Genomic DNA, 24029 nt, shown 5'->3' on the forward strand with positions numbered 1-24029 from the left:
TTGGCAAAGGCTACCAATGCAGAGCATAGGTGATGTTCACCCTTGTGCCCTGGCTCCACCAGAGCAGCGCCCCCAGCCCTGTCCCAAGGGCACCCAGAGGCTAAGTAAGAGACCCTGCCTGCCCGTTCCTACACACAAGCAGGACTGTGTCCCAGCATGGGGATGCTGCTTGGGTTCCCCCGCACTGTCCTGAGAGTGCCACCACACATGCCTGTCCCGCTCCCTTTCTGTCCTTCTGGTTCTCGCTGCAGGCCCCTCTCCCTAGCCCTGCCAGTGGAGGCCTGCAGCTTTCCTCCACCCTCAAAAGATGTACTTACAGTAAAGGTCACAGGATGGAAAGTGAGTCTGAGCCAGCCCTGGCTGACTCTGATTCTCAGGCCCTACTCCCACCTCTCTGGGCAGGGCTTAGAGTTTCTCTCCCTTTTGCAAGCAGCTCTTGTAGGCTGTAACTCTGCCTGTGGTATCCTGCGTCAAAGGGGGGAATCTGTATTTTTCTCCTTTAAAAGGGAAAATCTGCATCTTTCCATGTTTTTCTGCAGGAAACGAAAAACCTGGATCCTTGCTGATAAGGGTATGGTCTTGCTCTTTACCGACAGAACCTACGGACTAAATGAGCAAGTGTAATATTACTCTCATTTCAAGAGTTTAAATCAAGTTAAAACAGAATACAAAAAAAAATTGTTTTTGTACAAGTTTTATTAGTATAGTTAAGCACTAGGTTTGTGCTTCTTTATTTTGTTCAGTAAAAGAATTCAGAGTTGCTTTATTCCACCAAGTTTGTTTTCTAATCATATTTACTACAGTATTCACTAAATACTCACATTTATCAACACTATTTACTTTATCACACTGATCATTCTAAGCCCTATATCAATAATTAGCACATTTTTAAAGAGTTTTATCATTTTAAAGGTTTTCTTTAGATACAAATGTGTAAAGGTAAATGAAAAAAGAATTAAGTTAAACTTTTAAGAAAATGAGAATTCAAAAACTGCTTTTAAAAAACAGTTCAAGAGTCTCTCTGACTCATTTTGGTCTTAGAAAAAGATGGCTGGCAGAAAGGGTATCTACAATTTGATGAGTGTATTTGGTTCTCATTGAAACCAAAAGAACTTTTGTTAAGATCTGAAATTGTTAAGCTTGTGCATTGGACACTATGATAAAGACTACTCTAAAATTTGCAAGTAATCAACTCATTTATCATAAAAACATACTCTACTTCTAAGAATACCACAACTGTCAGTTTGATTATTGGGAACTCAGGAGAAGCCTAATGCTAAAAGCATGCACCATCAGTACTATATTTTCACAAGGGGCATTTTTAATTCCAAACAGATTCAAAGGATGGTACAAAAGAGTTTCTTCTCCCTAAAGGGATTTTCAGATGCAGGCACTGGCATAATAAGGGGATCTTCTCCAATATGAGCATCACAGTATGCCAATAAATCAGCTGCAGCCTTGGATACCTGGTAGGAGAGAAGAAAGAATCATTGTAACACTTGTGATTCAGAAATGGTCAGCACTGTTTAAATATTTCCATACAGCATAAAATATCAGAAGCCCCCTTGAAGTGGCAGCAAATCTGTGTATCTATTTTAAGGTGCTGAAGACCAAAGAATCTGAATCTGCTCTCAAAGGCCACCTCATCTTTTTTTTTTTTTTAAAACATGTTTATTCCAATATAGGAGCTTAAGAATCAGTCTTGATTAATTGTCCTCAGGGGCAAGGTGGAATGCATGCATATTAACATAGGCAACTGTTTTGCCCTACTTAGAAGGAGATTCGGCATCAAAATACGTAGATCCTTAGAGCCCTTGTGCCTCAGCTCTCATCATCAGCCCCCACAGTTACACCGCTCCAGAATCATATTATCTTGAGCTTCCACAACGGCCATTATATGCTTGGATACAAAACATTTCTTCTAGGCACATGTCCAGCAAGAAAACTACAAGCTTCAAAACACTCGATGTCAGGGTTTTGGTTTTTTTAATTTTCTGTGAAGTCAATAATTATAATTAAAAGCTGTAAGCATTATTACATTAATCTGAATCTTAAGGCAAGTTGACTTAAGAGACCTACCTCTTTTTCAGGTACTTGAAGTAGGGAACAATTTTGTGCCAAACTACCTGGAATATTTGTTTACTTAGCCCTGCTGAATGTTTGTTATGCAGGTGGAGGTATTTTCTTTTAAACTGTTTTTAATAATAGGACAGTTTACAGAACATGGAAAAAGCATTTTTAATGAGAGGAACTAGTATCTTTTGCTTGGATACCACATGCCCTATTCCCCTCAATTATACCCTGAGCTCAGTGGGTTTCCACAACTATACTGAACAGGAGAAACTGAGTCTAATTTCTGATTTATTTTTTTTTTTAGATAAACTTGCATCTTCTTTAACTCACTACAAAGCTTTCATTAGCATAAGTTTATATATCCGTTGGGCTTTGGATTAGCCCCCATATGACTTTTCCAATCCATTTCAAAAAAGAAAAGTTACTCTCTACAATTCTGTACTAATTAAAGCAGGGTTGTCCAGCAGCCTGTGAAGAGTTAACATGTGGTCCCCAGACTCCACCTAGCTGCCACTACTCCCCATTGCTTCAGCTGGAGCAGTAGCAGCTGGAGTCTTGGGACCCCCCTTCACTCCCCCAGCTTCTGCTGAATGCCCCTACCCCAGGGGGCAGGGCAGTGTGGCATAGCCTGTGGTGCCAGGAGAGCCATCACCTTGAAGTGCTCATATGGTATGGTGCCACAGAAGAGCCTGCAGGGAGCAGAAAGTAAGGAGGGACACCACACCATGCAGGGGAACACCAGCTTGCGCAGTGCAGCAAGATGCACAAGCACTCATGCATGCACAGTGCTGTGGTGTGGAGTTGCCCACACATGCATGCAGGTCACCCAGCAGTCTACAGCACCCAGCTGTTTTGAAGATGAGCAGACTTGAATTAAAACATGGTCTGCTAAAAGACTTGTTCCCCCTCCAAAGACATTTGCAGTTGGTTGGAATCCAATTAGACTGCAGCCCCTGGCTGTGGGAGTTAGTATCACAGATAATTATTCTGTAGCAACTGTCCATGTGAGAGGTCACTGGGCACAAGTGTTACAACATTTGGAACAATAAAGAGGAAGCAAGGCCAACACTAAAGTTGAGCAAATTTGGAGGAAGAGAGAGACCTAAAGACAAGTATCAGTGCTTCAGAGGACAAAGTTCCCAAAACACCCAGTTTAAAAGAAAGAAAACCAGAGATGCTAAAAGCATATTTCCCAGTTATTTTTTCAGATTTCCTCCACTACTGGCTTTAGTGGGTTAACCTGCCTACTATAATCAAATTACACAATTAATGCAACTGAACAATATAAAAATGTACATTGGATGAAAGGAAGATGTTTTCTACCATAATGCCTTGAGAAAGATGAACAGAAGTTACAATAATGTAGTTCTACTGTCTTACCATTGTATACTTACATGAATCAACAAGACCACCCAGAACAATGGGAGAAGCTCCATCTTCTAGAGTGCTGGTTTAAGTTCTTTATATACAGGTGTGTCAGAGTACGGACACTCAGACTTTTGGAGGCATTTCAAAAGGTGTGCGCGCGCTTGGGGGTGGGGGGTGACTCTTGCTCTGAGCTGTACAACAGCTAACATCCTAACGTCCATGCATGGTCAAAGAGAAAAATATATATGTAGCAAAACAGTTCTAACTTTAACACCACTCCATCCAGGAATAAAGTTTTGCTCTGTTTGTGTCATTCCCAGCTTGTCCATATGCAACTGTCAGAAGTAACAGCTGCTGTGGGCTTTTTATCAGCAGCTCCCCTTTTGAAATGGCTCCAAACGTACACATGCCTATTCCCTCTAAGCAGGGCTATACAAAGGGTCACAACAGTCAAATGAAAAATTATTTTGAGTCCCTCAATAAGTCAAAGCATCATACAATTCCCCACACCTAACTTATTCCCCAGTGTACTGCTATGCAAATGAAACACTTCCAGAAGCAGAGCTGTCCCCACCCCCTTCAGCACCACAGTATATAATTTATTTAAAGCACTGGAACAACTATTAGTGAGTTATTAGTAAGTTAGTGATTTAATTCAAAGTAAAGGGGGAGGGACTTACTGACCCATGGATGACTGCTTTGCAGGTCCACTAAATCCCATAGTAAAGGGAAGCTAAACTTTAGTAATTGCCTTATTTTTTTCATTCAAAGTAAACTGCCATTTATTGTAGAATAGTACCTTTCCCCTTCCCACCTTTTAACTCAGTATAATGTGTTTGTCTGTCCATACTCTACCTTATAAATAGCAAAGAATAAGTCTGCTATTTCCTCTTACTAAGTGTTGTAAGTCAGGCACTCCATCTCTTATCCTATAGGATGGGGTAGGCAATCTCCAACATGCATGCCAGAGTGCGGTATGCAAAGGCATTTTGCTTGGCATGCATGCTTCAGAGAAGGGGCTGGGGCTGTGCTGTCACAACAAGGATTGAGCTATCATCTGACAACTCACTTCTTACAAGTCAAGATTGTGAGTGTTTTTGGCACATTTGCCCAAAAACGTTGCCTACCCCTGCTATAGGTGAGGGAAATCCTTTTACCCCAAGTTTACAGGGTCAGTAATACTGAATTATGGCTTTTCTGAAGCCTTGAGACTGGCTGATGCCAAGTAGCTGTTGCAAAGAACAGAAGTTGATTATTAAGAAAGAGAAATTAGCTAGTTATAATAGCATTAAAGCCATACCACAGACAGCTTATTTAGGTTAAGGATGCATTTCTGTCGAAACGCAGGAGGTGCGCTACAGCAAGGTATTAATACATATCCTGCTGTGGCTTATTTCTATATGAAGTCACATTTTGATTGTTATCACATTTGGAAAACAGGAGAAATTAGACAAAGGATGTGTTGATGGAACCATAGCATCAAGGCCACAGAGCCCCTGGTGTAAGTTATCATATATAAGCAAGTTCTTCTGTTGCTAGTGCCACACTCTAGAAATAAAGAAACTCTACTGGCAGAAGTGAATCCAGACTAGGAGTTTGGCTGGCAGATTTTCCTTGTCTACATGGTATACCTTTTCACATCCTAGCAACCATAGTTATGTCAAAACTTTGTAACAGACAGAGCTTAAGCTACTTTAAGAGTTGCTTGTTTACCTTTAAAGAATTTAGAACTGATCATTGCTGGGCAATTTCAAATTGTGCAAATCTCTTCATTTTTATTTATGCATAATTACATACCCAAATGCATCTACCAAATGCTCAGCCTTTCATCTTTCCAATAAAATCATGGCTGTAGATTCATGAGCTCATTTATATCAGCTGCAAAAGTGGCTAAAATAATTAGACCAGTTTGACTGGAGAATTCTAACAAAAAAAATGTGTGCTTACTTAATATACCACCTCTCTGTTGCTTAATTTTTAAATATTTGCCCAATCCCTCATTTAAAACATGTTGCTCTCCTACTCCTTAGGATGAGAAGAATATTTAGTTGTCAAAGTTATGAAATAGCTGCGAGGCTGAAAAGAATTAGCAGCTTCAGGAGAACTGTGGAATTTTACCATTACTTTTTAGAGTAACAGAGGTGATTAAAACAGCCAAAGTTAGAACATAATCCTGTTAGCTGCACTAATAATTACAAGCTTCAATGACAGGGAAAAATGCTGCAATTACTATGTCATCTGTCTTGTCATGACTAGACTAATTACTATCCTTGCTATGACACCCACTTTGCTTATCCTTTGCATCCAAAATGAAGAGATCCACATACATTTGTCAGCAACTCCACAGCTTCTCACAACATTATTCAAAGCCAGATAAGAATACTTTCTAGGGCCCTTTGGAAAAAAGGCAGCACAGTAGCCGATACAGTACTGTACTCACGTACTGAGCTTTTTAATTTTTTTTTTTGCTGAATTTTTCTACTAGTGAAGGTGAGATTATTAGAGCTCAGTAACCTCAACGGAGGTTTAAATCAGATATTAGGAAGAGCTTTTTCATTAGAAGGGTGGTGAAACACTGGAATGTTACCTAGAGAGGTAGTGAAATCTCCATCCTGGGAGGTTTTTAAGCCCTGGCATGACAAAGCCTTGGCTGGGATGATCTAGTTGGGAATAGCCCTGCTCTGAGCAGGGGTTTGGACTAGATGACTTCCTGAGGTCCCTTCCAATCTTCATTTTCTATGATTCCATTATTCTAACCACCATCCAGGGAACAATTATGATGCACCCAGCGGCAGCATCAACATTTTCTTATACACCCAACTCTTCCTAACCAGAAAGGTTATCAAAAAGCAGTTTATTTGAGGAAGTATCATAGTTGCTAGGGTTGGAAGGGACCTGAGCAGATCATCGAGTCCGACCCCCTGCCATGGCAGAAAAGAGTACTGGGGGTAAACGACCCCAGCAAGGTGTTTGTCTAGCCTTGTCTTAAAGAACCCCAGGGTAGGAGCCAGCACCACTTCGCTTGGAAGCTGGTTCCAGATCCTAGCCGCCCTGACTGTGAAGTAGCGCCTCCTGATGTCTAATCTGAATTTACCCTCTGCCAACTTGTGACCGTTATTTCTAGTCACTCCTAGTAGTGCTGCGGGGAACACAGACTCCCCCAATGCTGGTGGTCCCCTGACTAGTTTGTAATGGGCCTCTAGATCCCCCTTCAGCCTTCTCTTGTGGAGGCTGAACAGGGTCAGCTCCCTGACCCTCTCCTTGTAGGACCTGCCCTGCTGCCTCCTGATCATGAGAGTGGCCCTCCTCTGGACCCTCTCCATGTTGTCCACATCCCTCCTGCTGAAGTGCAGTGCCCAGAACTGGATGCAGTACTCCAGGTGCGGCCTGACCAGTGTCGCATAGAGGGGGAGGATCACCTCCTTGGACCTGCTTGAGATGCATCTGCTTGCATGACAAGGTGCAGTTGGCCTTCCTGACTGCATCCCCACATTGCCAGCCCATGTTCAATCAATGATGACTCCAAGATCTTTTTCTGCCTCTGTCTAGCAATGGTTCTTGTTTGATACCTATTCTAGGTTGGAACTGGCTTCTCATGTGCAGAAACCATTACTTATGTATATATCCCAATTTCCTGTTGTGGGATTTGCATTCTCTGTAATCAGACAGCACATCCAACTGAGTTTAAGATTTTTCCCTTTTATTTATTGACCCTGTTTGAGATTAACCATCAACAGGTATAGTCCTCCAGCCACTTGTCTACTATTGCTAAACAGTAGTATCTCTAACCTTTTTTTCTAGTGGTAGTGTTTCTCCCACATCTTAACAGTCACATGCTTTGCTACACCCAATGTAGACTCATATACTTGTATTTTTATTCCATTTTATTGAGCAATCCAGGATGGAAAGACAGCTGCTGGATTGGCAGCTCAAACATTACTTGTATACCATGAAGCTCTAAAACGAGCAGCCTAAACTTACCACTCATTATAACATACATCAGAGATAGCAGTAGTCAAGGTGACTTGCAATGGAAGCAGGTACCTATATATATTTATTTATTTTTGGGAGGGGGGAAGGGGGTTAGGATTTATGAAGGCAGTTTGAGTTCTCCCCCTCCACCTCTTCCATTATAAAAATTCAGGCTTTGTCTATAAATAACTAGTAACTATTTGACATCAGTTACCCAAACATTGTTTATTCAAATTATTTTTACAGACTTTTTCCTTATTAATGTGTATTATTAACAGTTCAGGAATACTTGGGAGAAAGGACACAACCTTTTCAGTTAAAGTCTGAACACTCTCAAATTCTGCATCTTCAGACTTCCAGAAGTCTTTCAGTAAAGGTAGGAGAGACTCAGTTTTCTGTATCTATTATTTTCAAGGCGAAAAAAAGAGCGACAAATCTGTGGAAGAAGGACAATAGGATGACCCACACTCATTCATCCTTTTTGAGGCCGTCTTTGAGCAAAGAGCAAAAGATGCCCAAATCTTACTTTCCCCTTTGAAGGTCATCTTTATTCTGTGACCTCAGAAAAGCTGTCATCAAATATTGGAATCACTAGACTTTTGGTACCTTATATGATAAAAATTCCCATTTTACTTGATGTTACATTGGGTACCAAACTATCTTGAGAGGAGCGTGCCCTTGTTGTGAAGAAGGCTAACAGCACACTGGGTTGCTTTAATAGCAGTTGCCAACAGATCAAGGGAAGTGATTCTGTTCCTCCGTTTGGCACGGATGAGGCCACATCTAGAGTACTGTGTCCAGTTTTGGGCCTCCCCACTATACAAAGGATGTGGACAAATTGGAGAGTCCAGTAGAGGGCAACAAAATAGAGGCCTGGGGAATATGACTGATGAAGAGAGGCTGATTTAGTCTGGAGAAGATAAGACTGAGGAAGGCTGCTATTAAATCCCCCAACTACCTGAAGGGTGGTTCCAGAGAGGGTGGAGCTAGACTGTTCATACTGGTGGAAGATAATAGAACAAGGAGCAACTGGCTCAAATTGCAGCAAGGGAAGTTTAACTTAGATATTTGGAGAAACTGTGTGTCACAAGGACAGGAGTATAGGATTGGAACAGGTTACCCAGAGAAGTTGTGGAATCTCCATCTTTAGAGGTTTTTAAGACCTGGGTAGACAAAGCTTTAGCTGGCATGCTATAGTTGGGGATGGTTCTGCTTTGAGCAGTGGTTGGGACTAGATGACCCCCCCTGAAGTCCCTTCCAACTCTAATTTTCTATAATTCTATGATCCTAAGAAATGTCTGGTTTCTAAGCTATTTGGTTCGTAGGCCTGCCTCAACTATAAATATTCAACTGTTTTTGATTCAATTAACTACAGAAAAGCTTATGTCCTTGCTATATATAACTATAGTGCATTGTTTTTACATCTAATATGTTAAATTGATCATATTGCTTTCCATTAAATTAATTGCACATCAAGAACGAGAGCCTCACATCCACTCCAGAGGGCTGCAGCATTGTTGTGAGGCCTAAAACTCCCAAATCTATCCAGGAAGAAAATTCCTCCAACACAGAAACACAAGAAACCAGCTGTAGTGTTCCCATTTAGGGAACTCCTTGTAAGGCCTAATGAAGTACAGTGGGTGTCATGAGAACATAAGAGATACCATACTGGGTCAGACCACAGGGCCTTAAGCCCAATACTCTGTACGTAACAGTGTACAGAGTGGATGGTAAGAGGAAGGAGTGGTATCCAAAATACCCTCATTCCCACTGAGTTACGGTATATGGGTCTCTATGACTAAAGCAAACATTGTGAAGTGATGTAGGGCGTGTTTCTTGCCAAGATTTTTACTGGTGATGTGCTAACTTTATATAGTAAAATATTTTATAAGTAGGACCCAGGCATCAAGTATTTATGTTAGTGTCTTAAAAAATATTTGTGTATGTTACATTGAAAATGCAGGGAAAATGAGCCTTCCATTTTGAGGAAATAATACACTGATCATCTTGCGTAGCATGATCAGAACATAAGTATAGCCTTTTCTCTTTACAACTATTTACTTAGTGGATTATTTTCAATAAAGATGCATTTAAGTTCACGTTACACAAAATAAAAATTAAATCTCATTATTATTGGATCTATTGTGTCTCATTTTCAATAGCATTGTGGACCACCACTACATTGATTTTAAGCTGTGCAAATTTCCTAAATCATAGAACCAGAGAATCATAAAAGGAGGGTTGGAAGAAAACTCAGGGGGTCACTGAGTCCACCCCCCTACTCAAAGCAGGACCAGTACCAACTATATCATCTCAGTCAAGGCTTTGTCTAGCTGTCTTAAAAACTTCCAAGGATGCAGATTCCACAATCCAGCTAGGTAACCTGCTCCAGTACACAAGTTAAACTACTTACACCTAAATGCAGGTGAAAATCTGACTAAATGTTTCAATTCACCTGGATTACATGTGCAAGTTAGGTAACCACAGATACTACAAGTATTTCTATTCTACCTGAAATGATTATTTTGCAGATGCTAGGCGTGCTCATGAAAGAGCAGCTAGTCAACCTGAAAATTCCCCAACTAGAAGTCTGAAGTAAGTAATTTTATAAATACTTGATTCTTTTCATGTGAATAGTCCTTGAACATTATTTTGTAATATGATATGAAATAATCTAGAAGACATTCAGGGTCTCCTCGAGAGTTGCTGGTCTCCCAAGAGATACCATGAGTTTACATATGTTCAGGATGTTTCTCCTAGAGTAAAAATAGCTGCTCCAAAAGAAAAACAACATGGAAGCAATCAAGGTTAAATCACTCCTAGGAGAGTTTCTCTTGGGAGAGAAAATGGTACATGCTACAGCCTCCCTCAGAAGAGAAGTCTCCATCAACACCACTTCGCCCTACACAGGAGATTGTGTGTTGCTTGCTGGACTCTGCTGCTCCAGCAAGGAGCAGAATATGCCCTCTTCACAATCTGCATGTTGTGTTGCAGGGAAACAGAGGCTGACCATAAGCAGACTGGGTCAGTCAATCAGGACTGCCCAATGCAATGCTGCCATCTGTCACCAGGCAGACTAAGGCAGTCTGCAGAGTATCAGAGATATGCGCACATGGCTCCCCCACCTCTAGCTCTTGAATGGTGAAGAGCTCTCCACTCTTTACCATTCAAATGTTTCTAGGAAAGTTTCTCTACCAGGAGAACAAGCCAGGGAGAATTCTTCCAGATTATTTGAATGTGTGTACACAACCTTGGCTTAAGTTGAATGAAGTTCTTTTTTCCCCTGCAGCAGTCACAAAGTAAAGAGCTATTTCAAACTAACAACAGTTAGTCAGCATTACCTTTATCCTGTCCATGTATGCTTCCATTTTTAATTGCTCCACAGCTTTTCTTGCTTGAGATATATTGGTTGTACTGTTAGATACTACCTCCTTCATTCTGTGTTTCCTAGAACAGAGTTAACACATTTGAAAAGTAATTTTCTAAACAGTCATATACAGTTACAGTTAATGATTCTCTCCCAGATTAATTGCATTAGATAAGTTTACTTTAATACAAAAAAAACAAAAAACACTCTTAAAGTTAACAACCATATGTGCTCGGATCCCACCTTGTGCTTAAGGTTTGCAGCGGTAGAATACGCTGTCAAAAAGTAACACAAAACCCTGTTTGATATAGGAGCTACCCATCAAAAAGACAAAACAAAACAAACCTGTGCATCACTTCCATGTATATGCAGTCAGCTGTAGCTACTGATGTATTGTTCCCCATGTGGTTTCTTAACCAACCTTACATCCGCCACAAGAGCTGCATTCCTCCCTCATATTACCTGCTATGCCAAATTTTTACCCATAATCTGAACCACCATAATTCTACTCCACAACATATGCCTCCATTGTGTACTTACTAGCAACTTGTATTTTCACTTATTTTATTCTAATCTTCAAAATATTTACTATTTTTCTTAAAGACCCAGCTTGCAAAGCCCCTTATTAACCTGATTTTATCAGCTTTCTGTAGTTGCAAAGAAAGCTGGGAACGTGCAAGTTGAGTGGACCTTGAGTATTCAAAAAGCAAGAATCAAATAGAACCTGTTTATTCTTACAGATTTTATGTTACAGAAACTTATTACTTCTGTGTAACTGAGCAATATACTTTTTTTAATAAGGCAAAACTACTACACGAAAAATGTGCACCATTTCTGAAGGGTAAACAAGAGAAAAGTCGATCTTGAAAAGGAATTTTATTAAGGGGGGAATATAATTTCCCCCAAATCTTCTTACTATCAACAGCCCCCCCAAATAAACTGGTTGGCACAGATTTAATACGCATTCCTACACAATCCTTTTGTCTATCCCTGCCTCCATAAGGAACTGCTACATGATTAACCAGAAGTATCATAAGTAACTGTTGGAGAAGCCAGGGGTTGAATATGATGTGGCAGAGTTCAAGGCTGTGAAGAATAAGAGAGAGTGTGTTCATGCTAAAAAAACTGCAGTTGAAGGGATCTCCTGAAGCTGCTGCTGCTCCTCCCAGGCTAAGAGAGCAGCACTCTGGGAAGGAGAAGCCCTTGGTTCACAAGGCTTCAGTACATATAGACATCTGGTGTTCTGGAGCGCTGCAACAGCAGTGGCAATGCATGGGCATAGGGACACCCAGTTAAAATATCACTGTATATGGAGCACCAGTATACATGTTCTGCAATGAAACAATCAATTACCAAATCACCCTCTTGATTGAAGGTCTTAAGCATAAGTGTATTGGATACCCTTATTCAAATCCCCCATTTAGACATGTTGACAAGCAATCCAGCATAATTAGTTATACTTTGGGGACCCTACCAAATTTCCACCAATGTTAATAGAAAGACTACAGAGATGCACTACAAGTTTTACGCGGCAAGATTCACCAATATGGTGATGATGGTCTCCATCAGAAAAAATGCCTGCATAAGACAAAAGCTGTACACTTCATAGGTGAAAGTCAAACTAGATCCCTGTCCCATGGAGCTTAGAAATAAAATATACAGCAAGACAGTCACTGGTAAGAAAAGGATGAGCTGGAGTATAACACACACATTTAAGCTTCTATTGTTGCAGCCAAAGGGTTTGGAATCCAAATCCTGAGCCAAGTACCTTGAAAGCACAATAAAACAGTTGAAAATTGCACTTAAGGCTCTGTTATGTGACTGAGAACTGAAATAACTAAAGACTGCACTTCTGAAATTCAAAACAGCAAATTAATTCATTGCCATGCTGAATAGAAGTTAGACATCAGAAATTAAGTATACAGCAGGAAATAACCATTCCGGTAAAAAAAATCCAAATTATGCAAGCCTTGATTGAGCTTTCCTACTTCAGCAACTGCCTATCAGAGTAACTAACATAATACGATGCTGGCTACCATCAACATAAAAAACTCCACAGCCAAAAGCAATTTCTACTGGCTCACTTTGTACCTCAAACTCCTAAGTCCAGCAAAATGAGATGTACATCTGTCACTTTATGCAATACCTGTGGAATTCAGCAAAAGCCAGTTGTAATTAGAGAGATAAAGTCAACTGAATGTGGAAATTCAGATTTCATAAAGTGCAGGTGACCTGGTTTTCAACTTCTTTATCTCATTTACTGCAATGGAACACAGAAATAGCACTGACCATACTACCTTTCCTCTGCAGGACTAACGGATCCGTGATGCAAAATATAATGATAGAATGCAAGTATAGAAGGTGCACTATGCTCACCTTTACGGACAAGAGTAACCTTGCATTTACAGTAAAGACCAGTATCCAAGCAGTATCTTAGACTGTATCATGAGAAGACAAAGATCTTAAACACACACACGCATGCATGTGCACACACATACTACAGTCTAGACAAGTCTTTAAAACATGGTGGCTAGTTGAGGCAAGCACTAGGCTTCCCCTACTGAGCGTATTCTGACCAGCTAAAGTTTTGTTAATGTGGTTCCTTAACATGACAGACACTTTCAGATTTAATTGTCCATTTATATGACAGTACAGCACTGAAGAAGCATGGTAGATCATAATTTAGAAGTCCCTCTTCTCTGGATGTGCTCCTTGGCTAATTCCCTTAATGTCTATGTCTCAAGTGCATCATCTACAAAAATGAAGAGAAGTATACCCTTATTTGTAAAGGTCTTTGAGAAATAAGAATGTAAAGTGTTATTATACAAGTACTGCAAATTGTCATTCCTGCCCTTGTTTTACCATGTTGCGAGTCAGTTCTTTTCTCCATTAGTAGCAAATCATCTGACACAGAGCCAAAGGATCAAAGCAAACTGAAGGGACCATATTACTTAAATCCAGAGGCAAATTAGAAAGCCAGCTTTATTGTATGAGATTCATTTAAACACAGTACAATTAAAAGGTAGGGACACACCAGAAGACAGTGGTTATGACTAGCTTTTCAGGAGTCTACTCACCTACTTTGGGGCAAAGCATCCACGCCAGAAGATAGGTGGGTGATCCAGGCTGACCTGGACAAGCTCAGCAAATGGGCAGATGAGAACCTCATGGTGTTTAACACCGAAAAATGCAAGGTTCTCCACCTTGGGAGGAAAAACCTGCAGCACCCTTATAGGCTTGGCAGTGCTAGGTTGGTTAGCACTACAGAAGAAAAAGACTTGGGGGTCATCATTGACCACAAGATGAACATGAGCCTCCAATGCGATGCTGCGGCTAGTAAAGCGACCAAAATGCTGGCGTGCATCCATAGATGCTGCTCGAGCAAATCCCAGGACATCATTCTCCCCTTGTACTCGGCCTTGGTGAGGCCGCAGCTGGAGTACTGCATCCAGTTTTGGGCTCCACAATTCAAAAAGGATGTGGAGAAGCTTGAGAGAGTCCAGAGGAGAACCACGCGCATGATCAGAGGTCAGGAAAACAGATCTTATGATGACAGGCTGAGAGCCATGGGACTCTTTAGCCTGGAAAAGCGCAGGCTCAGGGGTGATCTGATGGCCACCTATAAGTTTATCAGGAGCGCCCCAAGGGATGACGAGGTCGAACGGTCACAAACTCCTGCAAGACCGTTTCAGGCTGGACATAAGGAAGAATTTTTTTACTGTCCGAGCCCCCAAGGTCTGGAACAGTCTGCCAGCGGAGGTGGTTCAAGCACCTACATTGAACACCTTCAAGAGTAAATTGGATGCTTATCTTGCTGGGATCCTATGACCCCAGCTGACTTCCTGCCCTTTGGGCAGGGGGCTGGACTCGATCTCCCGAGGTCCCTTCCAGCCCTAATGTCTATGAAATAAATCTATGAAATCTACGTAGCACAGCAGTAGGACAGTTATAAGCACTGCATCATACCATCAAACCTCCCACTCATGACCATTAATTGAAAGCATGTCACCATTTCTAGCCCATAGGGTCAGAATTTTAAAAGTATTTATGAATCTAAGTTAGCAGACAGGCACTTTTAATAACTCCTCTGGGCACGTAAATACCATATTTTCTCCTATATAACAAGCCCTCAAATAAAATAGGCATCTTGTTTTTGAAAGGCAGCATGAAAAAACATCTTTCCCCAAGAGCCTTTGGTTGAAAAGGGAAGTGGGCGAACTGTCCACAGTCAGCAGCTTTGAAGCCCTGAGTGCAGCACATGCAGCTTTACTTATGCTCTCCTCTGGCAGATGCTTAAGCAGCAGAAACTCTTGTTACTGCACTTTCAATTATAATGTGCACCCCAGTTTCCAGCAGCTGAATTCTTGGTGGAAAAGTACATGAAGTATGTGAGAAAATACACTGCTTTAAAAATATCTGGCCCTAAGTTATAAGAACAAAAGAATTGCCATTTATTGGATCAGACCATAAGTTGATCTTACACAGTATCTGGTGTCACAGTAGCAAAGAGTGGATACTCTGAGAGTGAACTGGGTATGACCAGGGGGTTCCCCCCCAATATTTGCTCTCTCACTTGCAGCCTCCAGCGTTTAAGGTCTAGGAAGTTCTAATTGAAAGGCTGTATCCCTAACTCCCTTACTCAATAGCTACTGATACCCTTTTGTCCAAGAATTTGTCTAATCCCTATTTGAATCTGGCTAAACAATGAGTTTCCATCTAGTGGCAATGAGTTTTGCACTTAATTACAGGCTGTGTGAAGAATAACTTCCTTCTGTTACTTTTAAACTTATTACCTACTCATTTCATTTTGTGATCCCTAGTTCACGTATTGTGAGAGTAAGTAATAAATCCCTATTTACTTTCTCATCGCAATCTTCTAGTATTTTTTAAACTCTTATCCTGTCCCTGTTCAAATATCTCTTTTCTAAACTGAATAAGCCTAGCCTCTTTAGACTCTCTTCATAGGGATCCCCACCATACCATTAATCATCCTTATTGCCCCTTTTTTGTACTTTCTCTAGTTCTCTAGAAGAGACCCTTGCCATTCGTGGGGGATATGCTCCAAAGATCCCTGCAAATGGCAAAATCTGTGAATATTGATGGGGCTCTCCATCAGGCCCCACAGCTGCCCCCTGCTCCCCTGGGAACCAACCCCCCCCTCCAAGGGCCACCGCAGCTGCTCCCTCCCTGTCCCCTGCCATGGCTGCCTCTGGTGGCAGGGAAGATGCCACCGCTGCCACCTCCCTGTCCCCTGGGTTCCACCACAGCAGCTGGGGACCAACCCGCCCCCCCCCCCCAAGTGGCACCTTGGCTGCCTCTCGGGTAGAAGATGCTGCCACCACCTCCCTCCACGTCCCTGGCGCTTGCTCTCTGCCAGCCTCCCTGGTCTACCCTCCCCTGCAAATATTTGAATCCACGAATCCGGACTTTGTGAATAGCGAAGGTTTCCTGTTTATCCTTTTCTGATGTAGGGAACAGAACTGGACATAGTAATCCTAGTTGTGTGGTCGTACCATGGGTTTATAAAGGGGCATAATGATACTTTCTGTTTTGTTTACAGTTCCCTTCTTAACAATCCCTAACATCTTGTTTGCCTTTTTGACGGCTGCTGAGCATCAAGCCAATGTTTTTAGCAAACTGTCCAAAACGACTCCTAGATCTCTTTTTTGTGTGGTAACAGCCAATGTAGAGCCTAATGTAGCGTAGTTATAGTTTGGGCTATTTTTGCCTAGGTGCATCATTTTGCACTTATCTACACCAAATTTCATCTGCCATACAGTAGCCCATTCACTCAATCATGCCAGATCCTTCTGTAGCTCCTCACTATCTGCCATGGTCTATACCACTTTGTATAATTTTGTGTCATTGGCAAATCTGGCCACTTTGCTACTCACCCCCTTCTCCAGATCATTTATAAATGTTAACATCACTGGTCCCAACAAAGATCCCTAGGGGACCCCATTGTTTACTTCTTTGCATTATGAAAACTGACCAATTATACCCACTCTTTGCTTTCTATCCTGGAGCCAATTTCTAATCCGCAAATGGACAGTCCATGTAATCCTATGGGGTTGCCATGGAGACCAGACACAGCCATGCTGGCAGTGCATGTGATGGGGTAGGGCAAGGGATTGCTCCAGAGCTGCTGTGAACTTGCGATGGGAGCAGCTTGCTCCGGAGCCAGGGAAGAGCCACAATTTGTAGCCTGCACGCTCCAGGCAAGAGAGTACAAGCAGGGGATCGTGACTGCCCTGCTCCAGACCAGGCTGTCACTGCTGCAAGGAGCCAGGGCAGAGCCATAATCCCCTACTTGTGCGACCCTGCCCAGAGCATTCAGGCTACACATGGCGACTCTGCCCTGGCTCTGGAGCAAGCTGCCTCCATTGCAAGTTCCCAGCAGCTCTGAAGCAGCCCCCTGCCCTGCTCTGCTGCCCACCCTGCCAATGAGGCTGCAGCCGGTCTCTATGGCAACCCCAGCCTTGAGCTTTCCCACTCAGCTATGGCTGGGATCTCCATGGAGACTGGCCCCAGCCATGCAGGCAGGGGCTGCTGGGAAATGGAGTCCACCTGCTGGCCAGATCAGCAACTTTGCCCATCTATGTGCTGAACAATTCTTTTTTATTATGTTCCTGGAAAACTGGTAGAAACCATAAGTTAGTCTCACTAGCCTGTAGTTCCGTGTCCCCTCCAGAGCCCTTCTTTCAATATGGGAGCCACCTTGGCAACCCTCAAGTCCTCTGGTACCAAGGCTGTGTTTAGAGATAAATTGCATACTACCGTTAGGAGTTTGGCAATTTACAATCTGAGCTCCTTCCGGACCCTAAGGTGAATGTCATTAGATCCTGGTGATTTGCTACTATTTAGCTTATCAATTCTCTCTACCATCTCATCTACTGAAGCCTCAACTGGGTCAGCTCCACAGACTTGTCCCTGGAGAGGAGATGACCTGGTGATAGAATTTCCCTAACATCTTCCTCAGTGAAGACAGATGCAAAGAATGCATTTAGTCTCTCAGCAATGGTCCTGTCATCCTTTAGTGTCCCTTTTACATCCTGATCATCCAAAGGCCCAAATGACAACCTGGCAGGTCTTTAGCTTCTAACTTTCTTAAAAAAAATTTTTGTTACTTTTTGTATCTCTAGTAAGTTTGTCCTCAAATCCTCTCTTGGCTCGTCTTATTACTGCTCTACATTTGGTTTGTGAAAGTTTATGCTCTTGTTTTCCTCATTAGAATTTGAATTCCACCTTTTGAAAGAACGCTTTTTTCTGCTTATTGCCTCTGCAACTCTGCCATTAGACCACATGGGCTTTCTTTTGGTCCACTTTCCACTTCTTTTTTTTTTGATTTGCGGTAGGCATTTGCTCTATGCCTCCACTATGGTGTCCTTAATAAGTTCCCATGCTGATTTCAAGTTCCTCACCTCCTCAGGGGCCTCTTTAACTTCTAAGTAGCTACCTCATTTTCATATAGTCTCCCTTTTTAAAGTTAAAGGTTGCTGTGGTAGATTTTCTCCTCTTCCCTCCTACATGGATATCAAACCCAACTGCACTGTGGTCACTATGATTGAGAGGCTCGTAACACTTACCTTTTGCACCGAATCCCGTGCATTATTTAGGTCAAGAATGGGCTTTCCTCTTGTAGGTTCCAAGACTAACTGCTCCAGGAAGCAGTCTTCTATGACATCCAAAAATTTGGTCTCTGTATCCCAGCCTGATGTTAGATTGACTCAGTCAACCCAACCCACCCTTGCCCCAAGCACAGATCCGGAGGGGGAGGGGCACATGCCCCCCATGCCCTCCCAGCAGGCATGCAGAGGCCGGAGCTGCCCCTCTTCTCTGTGCCTCCCAAAGATGAGCCGTTGCTCTGTCCCACACCCTGCCCCATCTCAGCCCCAGCCCCACTCCTTCTCTCACTTCAGGGGCCTCAATCTACATATCCCTCCAGATTTTATTTTTTTCAGACTCTCCCTTTTAAAATATTTATTATTGCATTCCTGGATGTCCTTGTTATCCAATTAAGCATCTGATTGCTTTTTGAACTCCAAGAATAAATGCTGTTCTAACCAAGGATCTTTACTGGCAGGTTTTCTACAGTTCCAGATGTCACAGATACTGAGCTGAGCTAACTGCACTTCTTACTTGCTCTGGTCTCAAGTACATCCCTTCTCAACTCTTCAGGCCTGTAGCTATCATCTGTCATACTCTCAGATCAGGCCTTGGGTTTGTAATCACCTGCCACTGTGATTTATTTCAAACAGGTCTATCTTAGGCTCAGACCCTTAAGTTTTGTTCCCCCTGGGCATTAGGAGAGCAGCATGCGATAAACAAACTACACAGCTTTGTTTAGAAGCAAAGCCCAAGAGAGGAAAAAATATATCGGTCTATACTTCTGCCTGTATCTCTCTAAGATTCGCCATTCTCTGGAAGCTGGGGGAGATAACTGCTTTCACATATTTCTTTTATACCCATTGTTCTGTTCCATCTCAGTTCAGGACCTGACAAGTAATCCTTACCTTTCTTTTACTTTAAACAATATTCTTTTGATCACTGAGCTTCTAGCCTGGCAAAGTAAGGATTAAGACAAGATATAGTATTCCCAGAAGCTACACAATTCCTCACTTTCCTGTAATTGGTTTCCAAAACTTTGTTTGGCGTCTCCTTACCGAGATTCACTGTGCTGCTTCCTTGTTTGTTTATCCAACAGCCCACTATTAAGTTAGAGCAATACACCCATACTAAAAATTGTAACCATCCATCTTACGTTTACTGCCTCTCTAATCAGGTCAGTGGCATATCAGTGTTCTTACATTATGCAGCAGCCCCTTATCCAACAAACCACGTTTACGCTATCTCCTGTACGTGGATCCCATTAATCTCGGTCTCTATGGCTCTGTTAATGTGATCAACATGCATTTTTGATATAAGAAGCATTAAACACATGGCCTTTTACAGTCAAAATAATATTTTGTTGGCTTGTGTGCCATGCTGAGCAGCTGTTCCCCAATGCTTTCCTCTTGAAATGCTGGAGGGGGCTCCTGGGAGCTCCATCATAACATTCTGCCATCTAAATGAAGGGGAGTCATGGGATTATTTTTCTGCCTCACATGGAATTTATTCCCATTTTCCAAACTCTGCTAATTCATCCTTGTCAAAAATTACTAATCTCTGGGGCTCATAAAAAGGCTTCTGAAGAGCAAATGTATTCTTTTATTTTGGTTTTAGATGAGTCAGAGTGCATCAAAAGAGCTTCAAGATGTCAAATTCTGCCCTGATGTCAGGGGGAGTTCCTTAGATATCTCTGCAGTTTTGGGGATAAAAAATTATCTCCACAGTTTTTGGGACACCATGTATATTTACAGAACTCTATAAATACCTGTTCAATAAAACGGAGAGAGTACATGATAAGACCGAACAGATAAGGAAACATTCTTTAGCCCTTTACCCCTGCAGGGTCTTTGCCTTCTGAACTGCAGTTTCATTTGCTTTCAGTTAACCTTAAAAAAGGGAAGCAGAGTGCAATATTTTCTTCTACTTCCAAAAAACAATCTTAAGCTTGACAGCAAGAAAGCATCCTGTACAATTAGATCCAAGTCACCTGTTGTGGCAATTAAGATTGGTTACAACAGAGTTACTAACCATCCTTTGAGATAGACTGGAGAGCCTGGGAAGCAAGGACCTTCTTCCGACCCGCAACTTAACTACTCTCCTCTTCAGTATTTCCCAGCCACTGTCTATAGTGCCTTTACTGACAAAGTTCAATATGCTTTTTTGTCCTTCAGCAATTTAAAGAATGTATTTTCCCTTCTTGCCAGTTCATCGGGCCACGCAGCATGCGTAGGACTATGCCCCCATGCAGGGGAAGGCAGCCTCCCTATGTCATCATAGCAACATGCATTAGGATCAGGCTCTGAATTACAGAGGGGCTTGGGGTTGTTGAGCCTCCCCCCCCTTAAGATTTGAAAGCCATAACCTGGGGGAATCACTCAGGTGGGCTTGCTCATCAATGACCTATTTAATTTAGTGTTGAACACCACCCCCCCAAGAATCAACATGCAATTCAAACCCTGGTTAGGATTACTCCCAAGGACCAGGATCATTCCTTTCTTTCATTCCCAGCCCCTTCCCAGGGAGCAGAGCAGGCAGCCCAGCGTTCATTGAAAAGCAAGGGTGGAGGTTGTAGCCCTACTGGTCTAAGGACACAGGCAGGCAAGGTTCATTTCAAGCACTGAAATTGCAGGCGTCCAGGGGGGGGGGGGGGGGGGGGGGGGGGTCACAGAAGAGAGGCCGGCGGCCCGTCCTTCGCTGACCTATTATACCACAGGGTGACAAACGCACAGCCCTCGTCTCCCGCGGCGGGATCCGTCCTGCGAGCCCCCCCCGGGCGCACCGCGGCGCCCAGAAGGGTGGCGCAAAAACAGCAGCCCTTCTCTTGGCCTCAACCCGCAACTGCCCAGTTGGACGCTGCCAAACCCCAAGGTGCCCAGAAGGAGCCGCCGAGGGCTCTGCTGAGCCGGCAGCACAGGGACGGGCATCCTCTCCGGCACCAAGGGGCGGCCCCACCACCCCTGAGACCCCTCCATCCCCATCTCCTCTCAGCAAGGTGCCCGCCCCACCCTCTCAGAGCGATCATTAGCCTCAACGGCCGCCGCGTTCCACGCGCACCCCTCCCCCTCCGCGACCGTTCCTCACCTGGCGGGGCTGGGGGAGGGGCTGCGGGCAGGCGGCGGTAGCGCGGGCGCCCCGGGCTCAGGAGCCAGCGCGAGCAGCCGGGCTGAGGCGGCGGCGGCACATGGCTCGGCGCCGCACGGCCTCCCGCCCCCGGGGTGAGCGGAGCGGGGCGGGGCTCTCCCCCCTCCCCGCAACGGGCTGGGGACTCCGAGGCAACCGCCGCCCTTCAGCCACGGGCGGGGCGGCAGCGCGTGTGCGTAACGGCCCGGCGGAGCCCTTCAACTGGGGCGGGGGGGAGGAACGAGTACCGCCCACGCACCTTGCGCCCGTGGGCCCGGACCTTCCATGTCATGAGGGGGAGGAAGGCGAGGAAGGACAGTGGTGCCAGGCGCGTGATAACGATCGTCTTCGTCCGATCGTTTCAAGCTCCGTGTTGAAGAGGAAAAGTGTTCAAGCTGCATCATCGTTTTGGAAGCGGCTCGTTGACGCGGCACATGCACAAACAACAACAACCCCGCCTCTCGCAAGTGGCTCTCGGGGAGTCTTAACCGACTTTGGGGGCTGCTGTCACCTCTGGCCTCGAAAGGAAGAAATGCGTCCGCTTGGATGACCCAGTTCTCGCTCGCTGGAGTAATGCTGAGCAATAACTAGAGCTCTACTGAGCAATATCAAGTACATAAGAAAAAAGACGGATACGCATAGGTTTTCAGCGTGCCCTTGTTTTTTTAGCGCATACGATCATTTTGAGCTTCCAGTATGAGCATTTGGTAATTAAGCTGAAAGAGGAGGGTGGGGGGGAACTAACTAGACACTACAGCCCTGGTACAGCTGTTCCTTGGTTAAGGTCGTAGTTACATTCTTGAAAAATGTGACTTGAAGCGAAGCGACATTAAGCAAATCCAGTTAGGTCACAGTAGCTACCTACTAGCAGGTAGCGGCCAAACAATGTTACAACCGAATAAAGGAGTATGTTCTCTAATAGACCAGTGTGAGGGAGCAGGGCCTAGGGGCGGCTGTGAACTCCCTAGCGCCCCCTACCATCACGTTAGGGTGAACGTAGCACCCTCAGAATCTCGCCCAACATGACTTTGATGACCAATAAGTAATATGGGAGGCTGCCTGTTTCCCTAGTGGACGGTACTGGTGTTCCTGTCCCTACTCCAGAATGGGGTATCTATATGCGTCCCGCCTTAAGGGCTATGCGTGCCTCCAAACCTCCCCTTCAGCACGCCCCAAGCCTCGCAGCTGTTCTGGGGGACGTTTGTATAGTCCCTCGCCCCTTGGGTGCCCTCGTTCTCTCTCTCGGGCCCCGGGGCCCCTCGCCCACCTGGCGCCCCCTTGGGCCGGGCTCCTATCTCCCTGGCCCGCTCCCTGCGCCCTGGGCCTGTCTCGCTGGCGTTCAGCGAATCGCTGGCGCCCCCTGGGTCCGGCTCGCTAGTGCCGCCTAATACCGGCGCCCCCTGGGCCGGGTTCTCGCCGGCGTCCAGCTAATCGCCAGCTCCCCCTTGGGCCGGCTCGCTCTCGCCGCCCTCTCTGCCGGCGCCCTTGGGCCGGCTCGCTCTCGCCGCTTGTTCTGCCCCGCTCTGGGGCCTTGCCCTCTTAGGGGCCAACGCCTAGCACCTCGCGCTCTACTTCTGCCCCGCTCTGGGGCCTTGCCCTCTCTAGGGCTGACACCGCGCGCCTCGCGCTCTGTCCCTGCCCCGCTCTGGGGCCTTGCCCTCTCTAGGGCTGACACCGCGCGCCTCGCGCTCTGTCCCTGCCCCGCTCTGGGGCCTTGCCCTCTCTAGGGCTGACACCGCGCGCCCGCACTAGGGGCACAGGCGCTCGCCGCCGTGCCTATCCCCTTGACCCTTCTCTGGGTCCGGTTGCCCCGCTGGGCCAAACACCGCCCTTATGGGCTGGGGTTTGCAACCCCACACACCGCACCTCCCTGGCGCAATACGGTGCCTCTCCGGCACAGACAAGAGTGCTCCGCTGGCACTGTGCCCCTATTGGGCACCGGGAACCCCCAAGCTGTTGGGGAGCCCCCGTGAGGCCTCCTCGCTCCCCTACAGCTTCACCCGGTCCTCCGGTTCAAACTGTAACTTAAACTCAAGCCATCTGGCTGCAACAGAAACACAGAGGCTCCGTACGCCTAACCATAACTCCAAGCCCCACCAGGGCTCTCAGTCCTACCTCCCTTCAGGGCGATCTTGTTCCCCGCATCATCGCAGCCGGTTAGCGTGGTAAGGCTGCAACCACTTAACTCAGACCACTCAGCTCGAGCCGCAGAGCTCCTGCTCCTGCTCCTGCTCCTGCTCCTGCTCCTGCTCCTGCTCCTGCTCCTGCTCCTGCTCCTGCTCCTGCTCCTGCTCCTGCTCCTGCTCCTGCTCCTGCTCCTGCGGCAGCCAGAAAGGAACTGTGAGGCAGGCTCCGGCCTAAGCTGTTTATAAAGGCCTGGCCCTGCCCCCTTCTGGCCACGTGACCCACCTGGTCGCCCTGGTAACCAGCACCTGAGCTGCCCGGGTGATTGGCAGCTCTGCCAATCACCCTCACACTCATGGGGCACTTCCGTGACTCCGTGACAACCAGTAGCATAATA

At 44.9% G+C, this 24029-nt stretch overlaps 1 protein-coding gene across 3 annotated transcripts; it reads right to left on the minus strand.

The window, feature by feature from the left end:
• Positions 1 to 684: 684 nt before the first annotated feature.
• GNG4 (G protein subunit gamma 4) lies at positions 685 to 23743 on the minus strand. 3 transcript variants are annotated; one of them, XM_090044560.1, is made up of 3 exons: positions 23624 to 23743; positions 10755 to 10860; positions 685 to 1466 (listed from the first exon to the last, which is right to left on the minus strand). In XM_090044560.1, exons 2-3 carry the CDS (start codon positions 10848 to 10850, stop codon positions 1338 to 1340), a joined length of 225 nt encoding a protein of 74 aa, XP_089900686.1. In that variant the 5' UTR covers positions 10851 to 10860; positions 23624 to 23743; the 3' UTR covers positions 685 to 1337. The 3 variants fall into 3 exon arrangements, with proteins under 3 accessions (XP_089900686.1, XP_089900678.1, XP_089900668.1); XM_090044552.1 differs by lacking the exon at positions 23624 to 23743 and adding an exon at positions 21768 to 21929; XM_090044542.1 differs by lacking the exon at positions 23624 to 23743 and adding an exon at positions 21470 to 21722.
• Positions 23744 to 24029: the final 286 nt, after the last annotated feature.

This window comes from Crocodylus siamensis, chromosome 1 (genome assembly GCF_052110815.1).
Source record: "Crocodylus siamensis isolate JL-2025a chromosome 1, ASM5211081v1, whole genome shotgun sequence".
Lineage (NCBI taxonomy): Eukaryota > Metazoa > Chordata > Crocodylia > Crocodylidae > Crocodylus > Crocodylus siamensis.